Raw genomic sequence first — 9,296 nt, 5'->3', positions numbered from 1 at the left:
AGACACGTCGAAAGCGAATCCATACGTGTGGGAAGTTAATGGGCGCTCCTTTAACAATCTTGAAGTCGGATGTGAGTACATGCGGGTGGAGCAACCACGCTGACTGCATTATTATACGCAGTGCATAGTAAATTGTATACGCGAGATGAAAAGTTGAAAATCAGCCGTGAGCCTGCCAGTGTTTCGATAAAGTCGTACTTTGAGGTAAACACGAATGCTATCTAATACTTCTCCGGCCCACTTCAAAATGACGATTTCAGTTTTGGGCAAAAAACTCTTTAACAAGAGCTAGCTGGTAGACACATGGCACACCACGTCATAGCCCGAAGTACGACGCACAGGATCATATTTTTTTAGGTTGTAAGAAATGGTAAATATGCGCGTGCACGCTGCGATCAAAACCGCCGCGTTTGGAAAGGCATTAGGTTTTTTGTCGCAATTCAGTCAAAAATTAGCGATATTACACCATACTTTTAGAGCGGCTAAACCGGGCAATTAACAACAGCTGGACGCAGTTTCAGACGCAGGGGCTTACTGGAAGCACCGCGAATTAGATGTGTTTGGGGCGAGGTTTATTCGGAAAGTCGAGAGCATTAGTGTAAACCAACTATTTATATTGACCAATCAGTGATTGCCTAAAAATTATAATGATAATTACGAGCAACAAAAGGTTCAATTAACTTCAAATTTACGCATACAGCTGACTATATCCTTTCGTAACCGCATCGGTGTCGACTACAACCGACATTGGCATTCGCGCATTACGTCCAATGTGCTTACTAACGCGCGGAAGCTTGAAATCGTTGCCCCCACCACTAATCATAATAGACTCCATCACTTTCTGGAAAGTGATAAAACACTTGTCAAGGGTTTGCCACCTGAGCTCGTCGAAAGCTTCCTCAACCGCCGTAATAAGGCTGTCAGAGTCGTAGGCAGATTTTCGATACTGTAGAGCTTGAATAGACGAGAAGTATCCCAAATCAAGTACATTTAGGTCGGGTGACCGAGGCGGCTGGCAGCGCATCTTTATCTTCCATCCATCAACCATTCCAGCAGGTTCTAGTTGAGCATCACCTTCTAAAACATGAGGCCCTGCATTGTCCTGCTGGACGACCACGGTCGAGCCTCTGCGAACTAAGAACAAAAAAAATTAATTGAGTTACAGCAATAAAAAATAACACTTGAAAAAAATACCTGGCAGCTTGGATCGAATTGCTGGAAATACTTTTTCGACAAGTAGTTCGCGGTAAAGAGCTCGTGTCATAGACACACTCTTCGTAATTAGCGTACCTTTAGGACGATTAACGGAGCTACGAACCGCCTCAACCTTTTTAACAATAGGCCAAATGCCAATCTTACCATCAAAGTACTGTTTCTTGTGAAAGTCGTAGCGAGGACGTGCGACAGCAGCTAAGAACATGATTTTACCTATGTATCTCTTGTTTGCACAGGATCGATAAGGCAGCTGCTCATTGGCTGTCAGGTAATATCTTGTGGCCCCTTTGTAGAGGTTAAACCACTTTTCATCTACATGCACAGTATCGTACATGTGATGCATGCGGTACATTCGGGCACCTGAGTCAAAACAATTTAGACAAGATAATTAATGGCTATAACAATTAAAAAGGTTGAGTAATAATAACTTTCGAGATGTTACAGTACCTAATGCCATCTCAACATGCGATAAAACCCATTGTAGTCGTTTTGTCTTGTGAGCATCAGTCAGAGTAGGTTTAACACGAGAAGATGCGCGACGTAGAGTCCCATCAGCAAGATACCGCTGTAGCGTAGTGCGTGGTATACCAGATGCAGCCGCCAGTGCTCGTTGGGTTTGCCTCTGGCAAAGCGGCACCCCTTGGACGATCTCGATAACTTCTTGCACCGACAGGCGCCTTCCGCGCTTGGGCTGCACTCGCTTCTGGGCGGATATAAATCCGACCTTTTGGCGCGACTTCCAGATCTTCTTGACGCTGTTGCGACACATATCAAAAGCCTCCATAGCTGCATAAACTGCTCCACGGAGCAATTTACCGTTAGCGCTCCGTTCAGCAAGGAACACAACCACATTGAGACGAGTTTCAGGCGTAATGTCTTGTTTTCCAGGTGTTCTGGGCATCGTGCTAAAACCCAAAATGCGGGGCTGACTTTAGTCTAGGCCAACCATAGTTTTAGTGGCCCGCAGCCATGCAAAACCAAAGTCTTTTTTATCCAATTAAAGTAGATTATTCAGTTATGTGCGATCAATAAAAAACCCCAATCATCATTTTGAAACGGGCCGGAGAAGTACGTACAAGTGGAATAAATTGACACTTTTTATCAAACAGACAACATAACCAAAGCTATTGCATTCTACTATCTGTACGTGTAGATCTAGACGCGATTAATTGAATCGCAGCCGGTACCACCAGCAACCCGTAAGCATGATGTCGCTGGATAAATGCTCATGACGTTGATAATGACAGTCCAGCAGAGTGAAAACACAAAGTAGGCGATCGTCAGATAGCCCATGAATCGACTCGATCCACCGAATCGTTTTAGCTGCTGTGTCTCCGCTTTTTGGCTCGGCAACAGCGGCAAGAAAAGTAGTCCAGCGAGGTTTATCGAGTACCTTATGATGAGGAAGTACGTCACCTCCCAGCGAACGTGCCTTGAGTCCTCGACAATGTCCTCATTTGTTACGTCAAAGTTGCTGCCCACAGCTTTAGTCAACGTACTGGCTAACGGTATGGCAATATTAGTGATCGACCCCACCAGACCGTATACAGCCCCTTCGTTGCCTTCACCCGCCAGTTCCACCATAACGAAAGTTGCGATCACAAACGCAATACCGTTCGGCAACGCCTCCGCTACTGGGACACCCAACCAGAACCACTGGTTTCGAACGATGTCCCACGTCGTTAGCATGTTCACTATTAAATCCAGGACTGTCACGGACACGATCGTGATGGCGTGCATTTTCCTCCAATTCCATTGGAGTCCAATCCTGGCGGTCAAGTACAGTGTCACAGCAAAGATCCCATTTCCTACGACGGTCATGATCTTCTGGTTCAGAGGTGTCACTTGTGCCCAGTACCGTTGCATCGGGTCTGTACAGGTGACGGAGAAGTTTTCGAAGATCCCAGCCAGAAACTTGTACGCGATGACCTGATACATTGGACGCATCTGGATGAGCTGCCAGAGCTCATCCAAATACTCACGGAAAACCACACCAGGGTGAGGGTCTTCCACGATAAAATACCACGAGATCGGGATCACTGGGAAACAGTAGATACAGAGTACGACCATAAGCTGCGGAAATGTCAGCGAGAAGTCGAAATCACCACCGTAGTCTTTGCCGTTGAAGGTCATGCCTGTGAGAATGCTGGAGATCATGATAAACGCAGTACGAACCATGTAGATCGTTGTCTGGGTATACCCTCTTGTGGCTACTGGTTCACGTTGGGCGACTTCGACCATCATGGCGTCTGCTGCCACATCAGCTCCGACGTACCCTATCGCTGCAATCATCATAAGAACGACGAATTTACTACCAGCGTGGTGCGCTGACTCGTTGAAGGTGGCAATGATCTCAGGGGTCAGCTCGTCCTTGTTCATTGTCGCGTACGTGCTGTCCGGGTAGTACGGGTCACCGGCATCCATGCAGGACATTAGCAACAGCATTGAGAAGCAGATAGTCCATCCGATAGCCATGAACGGACGACGTCTGTAACCTCGGATAGGAACGCAATCCGAGATCATACCGAAGAAAAGCTTGAACGACCACGGCATGTTGATTAGCACAGTAGCCGAGACAGCCTGCGTGCCTTCCATATTTAGGTAGTTGAAAAGGAAGGGGTAAATAGTCCCCGGAAGAGTACCGAAAACCATTCCCACAGCGGCATACTGCACGACGAGTCCGATGTAATTGCGTTTCCAAATGTCAATCTCATCACCCTCGCGGAGGGCTCCACCGTCGAACAGCCACGGAGACTTGGATTCAACACGCCAGTCACCCCCCTTTACAGGTGAACCCACAGAGCGAGTGGTCCAAAGAGCCGACGATGTTAGCTCGATTTTCTTCTTGGGCGATGAGCCTCTTTGGTCTTCTAGCATCGGCAACATGGCTTCGGACTAAAGCTGAAAAAGGAGAATGGTTGATTAGAGCACATCTCATGGGGTTTCCAGGCTTGGACGGCCGATACGGGAGACAAAGAAAAGGATCCTGAGAGCGGGACACAGCAGTCTTTCCACGAACATCAGCACTGCTGATTCAGCAGACATTTGGGACCACGAAACGATGGGAAAGGGTACAGAGGCCAGAGCACAACAACTTGATTCGATCATTCTACCCCATGTCGACTTACAGATTACGATTCGGTGTCGTCTGTTGACTCGTTGAGCCGATGCATACGGTATGCCATACCGCACCGGACACTCAGTGCCCGGCACTGTGCCGACATTACTTTCCGACGCCACGACGTAACTCGACGGCGCATCTCGGCCTTGGAATGTTCTCACTGAGAGCGAGCCGCCCACCTCGAAGTTGACTCACGAAAGATTAGAAACGTCGTCCTTTCGAGCACCCCGAGGATAAATTTTAATTGAAAGTTCACCTAAACTAGCCCCAGGTGGCTTCTACGAAAATCGCTCACGAAATGAAAGCTCCAACCGAAGTGTTCATGTGAGACGACCTCGGAGTGAGCCGGTCGCAAGCTTCCACCAGTCGTGTGTGAATTCACTTTCCGTAAGCTTAATTGGCATCGAAGTTACTGGTATGAATCATTGTTTAAGAGTTTGTACCTGCATGCACTGTTTAACATGACTAAGGATACAATATTTTTAAGAATTCCAGAATTACATGTATACGGTATACATCATTAATTGCAAACATAAAATTTGTGGGATTTTGTATACCGTTTATGATAAACGGTATTCCTGTGTGCAAAATCCATATAAAAAATCCGTATGATAAACGGTATACCCGTGTGCAAAATCCCGATAGAAATGCGGCGGCGGCATCCAGTGTCTTTCTCCGCGGAAAGCCGCGGCTCTGAGCCTTGCATCGTCGTCTCCGATTCATTCGCACGTCGTCGCCGGTCCTTCGTGCTTCGCTCCGCCTTCCCGAAGGTCTCCAAGCCTAAGAAACCCCTTAGAGAAGACTCTACTCATACCAACTCCAACTCATTAAGCGGCAAGCGACGACGCAGTATCCAAGACGTCACTGAACCAGTCTCCGGTAGCCATTTGAAGCTACAGCGCTTTGCTCCGACGCAGCGATTGGTCGACGATCGCGCAGACTTCTGCCTGTACCTGGAGCTTCAACTCTCAACTAAACAGGCGCTCGAAGATGCCCATGCACTCGTCCAAGTGACGGCCAGAGCGCTACGTGCTGCTGGCTGCAGTGTATCTGTCCACATGCTACAAGCCCCCGACTCTGAGGTGCTAGCTGTCAGTGAGGAAGAAGCACAGGCGTATGCCTTAACTATAGGCAGTGAAGTACCCGACCAAAGCGTCACAGAGAAAGGAGAATGGGCAGGTCGTGTGGCCATGCAATTAGCTCCATGGGTGACTCAACATCCAGACTATACCAGCCACGTATTGCCCCTTACGGGTGCTGCACAGTGTCAAAGACTGCGTAAATTGATACTCACCGAGCTTCGACTCGAGTTGGATGTGTGTTGCTTACATGAAGGAGGTCATAGTACTCAAGCGAATAGTACAAGTGCTCCAGTATTACTCAGTGCCAGAGAGAAATTACTACCGCAAGTTATGAGGGCCAAGACGTTCACCAATGTGATGCTATACCCGCTACATCGGGACGAAGCGAGACGCCAGTTGACACGCCGATGGGGAGCGCAGAGTGCGCTAGCGCTGCCTCCTTTGCAGGATATCTACGCGTATTTTGGACCGAGAATCGCCATGTATTTCGCCTGGCTGGCGTTTTATACAAAGATGCTGGTATTACCCGCAGTGTATGGCGTTGTAGTGCATGTGCTGGGCCAGCTAAATCTGGCCCCGAGTTGCACTGTGCACTGCGTTTTAGTCGCAATTGGCACGTCGCTTATTGCGGATATGTGGAGACGTCGACAGCGTGAAGTAGAGTTTACATGGGGTTACGATGGGGTACTCTCGTCTCTACATGCCACGACGAGGGTACAGTTCAAAGGCGAGTGGATGCAAGACCCCGTGACTGGGGTACGCTGTTTCGACTATCCACATCATAAGCGTCTTCTGCGGCAACTTCTAGCTGTCCCGTTATTAGTGTCCATGTGCTGTTTAGTAGGAGGGTACGTTGTCGGGCTACACGTATTTTCGGAACGGCTTCGAGCGAGCTACAAGGGTAGCTGCACCCAGGGACCTTATGTAGCGGAAAACTGGGTACCCAGCTACGATACCGTGACGTGCGCCTTTGTATCACATGGTCCAAGCGTCATAAACGCCGTGATCATCCACGTGATGGACAATTTGTATCAGTTATTGGCGCGCAAACTCACGGAATTCGAGAATTACCGTACACTGGATGAACACGAAGCACATTTGGTGGCTAAACGCATGCCGTTCCATCTCGTCAATAGCAACGCATCGCTCTGGTTTCTCGCTTTCTATGTGCGACGACTGGATCATGTTCGTGAGCGTCTGTGGATTCTACTGGTAGCGACACAGCTGATCGATAATTTCAAGGAAGTAGGTCTGCCACTCGCTGTCTCGGTGGGCGGTCAAGTGCTCACAGCGGAGAATAAACGGCGTCGTCAACAGAGTCTTCAGAGTCTTCAGAGCGAGGCAGTTGTAGGGATCCAGCGTCAGCACTCGACGCTTCGAGCCAAGCGTGAGCGAGTCGACGTGGCTAAAGCGGCGACAGAGCAACGACTGGCGCGAGTTCTTATGCAGAAGCGACAGGCAACGTATCGTGATACATTTGCTGACTATAAGGAGCTCATGGTGCAGTTCGGGTACGTGACTCTGTATAGCCCAGTGTTCCCGTTGGCGGCGGCGTTCGCGTGGTTGAATAATACGATCGAGAGTCGATCCGACCTGCTGAAACTCGTGAATCGACACGGATATCAGCGACCAGTTGCCCAGCACGCACGAGGAATTGGCGTGTGGGAGAAAGTGCTGGTGAGCTTTGCCGGTGTAGCTGTCGTTGTTAACTGCGCGCTAGTCTGGACGTACGAACTGGACGAGTTGCTGCCGTCGTGGACTGAACTTCAACGGTTTGCGTTCATTGTGGCGTGTGAACACGTGATCTTTGTCATCAAGGCGTGGCTGAACTGGGCAGCCCCTGAAGTGCCAGTAACGTCGTCACTTGGTAAGAAGGCAGTGTTACCACCGTCCGTGCTTGAGACGATAGTTAATGGAGCTTCGCTGTCTGCTGTAAATGGACAATAAACACTGCCGAGAGTGACGTTGGCTGATGTTACACTGCGCGATGAAGGAAGTAGAAAACACACCTTTTTACTGGCTACCGTTTGAGTCACAGCCAGCTCCTGCGATAGCGAGGCGGAACGTTGATGGATAGATACTACCATGACTGTCCAATACGAAGTAGATGGCGGCAAGGACCCTTGACCCGCCATTTTGTTTGAGTTCTTGAGTTTCTGATTTCTGTCGGTAGCGATAGGTTATCTATTACATGTAGGACCGAACAAGAATACTACCGCCTCGAAAACAAATAATTGCGGAGCAACAATTATTGCCAATTTAGATTTTAATAATTATTATTGACCCTCTACATGAACAAACTAGTACAATATTTCATTGGCCCAATTATTACAATAAAATACCTGGCTACAGTCCCAAACTTGTGCATTGTCCAGCTTTTGAAAATGGGCTTGTGAAGATTTGCGATGGAGAGAAAGTGTCGACCGCTGAATCCGTTGCACTGAGACGTTTTGATGCGCCGCGGTCTGACGAACCGCCGAACATGATGGTCGCAAGCGCAATGACCGCCAAGATAGCTACGCTACCCAGATCATCCAGCAGGGCGGGTCGAAGAAGCGTCACGTGGAGCGAGCGGCGTACACGCCATTGACAGCAGTGGTGCCAACGACATCGAACGCCTGTGAACGTCTCTTCTCGGAGTGCAAGATGGTCCTCACGCCGCAACGAAGCAACATGCCCCCCGCGCACTTTAATATACTCATGTCTCTCCGTGCTAGCAAGAATATGTGGGACGTCACAAGTCTGGCCTAGGTAAGATCATCATTTTGCTAAGGTAACAAGCTTATGCACGTATTACCAATAATTGCGCCGTAGTTGGTATTACTCTCTGTTGTATTCCCGTTTTTATTTTGGAGGTCATGTGAAGTCAACATCGTATATTTTTGTATTTTCCGAGGTCTGTCACATGCGTCACCTCCCACCCACATGCGTGGAGTCCTTGACGATGTCAGCGTTGCTCACGTCGAAGTCACTGTCGACGTTCTTGGCTAGCGCTCTGGCTAAGGGGATAGAAGTATTGGAGATTAAGTCCGCATACCGCACCTTCGTTACCCTCTCCCGCCAAATTTACGATCACGTGCGTTCGATCACCGTATAAATGCCGTTGGGGACACCCTCTACGACTTGCACTCCCAACCAGAACCACTGGTTGCGAAAGCTGTTCCAAGTAGTGAGAATTGCTACCAAGGCTCTCATCGCTACGACCGTGACAGAGTGTGTCGACCTCCACTTTCAGTGGAGACCGGATTACCAGAGAGTGACTGCGAAGATACCGTTGCAAAATCGTCATCTTCAGGCCTTCTGAATAATTCATTGCAGTGAAATAATACGGCAATATCTGAATGGAATAACTTTTTTTCAGCTAGCATTATGATTTAAAGTTTCAGTTAGATATTTCCAGTATGGTCATAAATTATTTGTAGCCCATTCTTCACATAACTATTCAATCCCAGCTAAGCAAAACTGGGAGCCAACCACTGCTGGGTTGGTTGGGAAGTCATTGAGAGTTCATCCAGCTCAAGTCTCCTCATTATCGAGCTCACCATGTTTTTAAAACCAACCCGCAACACTGCGGCTTCTTTTTCTAGTCCGTCATAGACAGCTAGGACGAGCCGACGGGGTAGTTTCGCTGTCGCTGCTCCAAGATTCACAAACAAGACAGCGAAATCGGCTACCAGCACCCCAAATATGCTGTCGACATTGCCAACAGTGGTTTACAAGTGGCACCCTGATTGACTTCATCGATCTTCCATTTAGGTTTTTCGACAATCAGACGATGGCTAAATATGCTGCTGTACCCCTAATCGCACCCGAGACAGCTGAGAAGTACATTGGCTTGATGGTGAAAGCGCTGGAGATCTACATTTTAGTAGGTCTTC

At 48.5% G+C, this 9,296-nt stretch overlaps 2 protein-coding genes across 2 annotated transcripts; one reads left to right on the top strand and one right to left on the bottom strand.

The window, feature by feature from the left end:
* Positions 1-2,370: 2,370 nt before the first annotated feature.
* PITG_11546 (uncharacterized protein) lies at positions 2,371-3,867 on the bottom strand (the record flags this gene model as incomplete). The annotated part of the gene is made up of 1 exon (XM_002901056.1): positions 2,371-3,867. One exon carries the CDS (start codon positions 3,865-3,867, stop codon positions 2,371-2,373), a length of 1,497 nt encoding a protein of 498 aa, XP_002901102.1.
* Positions 3,868-4,983: 1,116 nt separating this feature from the next.
* PITG_11545 (anoctamin-like protein) lies at positions 4,984-7,365 on the top strand (the record flags this gene model as incomplete). Its single annotated transcript, XM_002901055.1, has 1 exon — positions 4,984-7,365. The coding sequence occupies one exon, from the start codon at positions 4,984-4,986 to the stop codon at positions 7,363-7,365; it is 2,382 nt and encodes a 793-aa protein (XP_002901101.1).
* Positions 7,366-9,296: the final 1,931 nt, after the last annotated feature.

This window comes from Phytophthora infestans, genomic scaffold (assembly GCF_000142945.1).
Source record: "Phytophthora infestans T30-4 supercont1.22 genomic scaffold, whole genome shotgun sequence".
Lineage (NCBI taxonomy): Eukaryota > Oomycota > Peronosporomycetes > Peronosporales > Peronosporaceae > Phytophthora > Phytophthora infestans.
The sequence above is the reverse complement of the archived record's forward strand: the minus strand, read 5'-3'. Positions and strand labels throughout refer to the sequence as shown.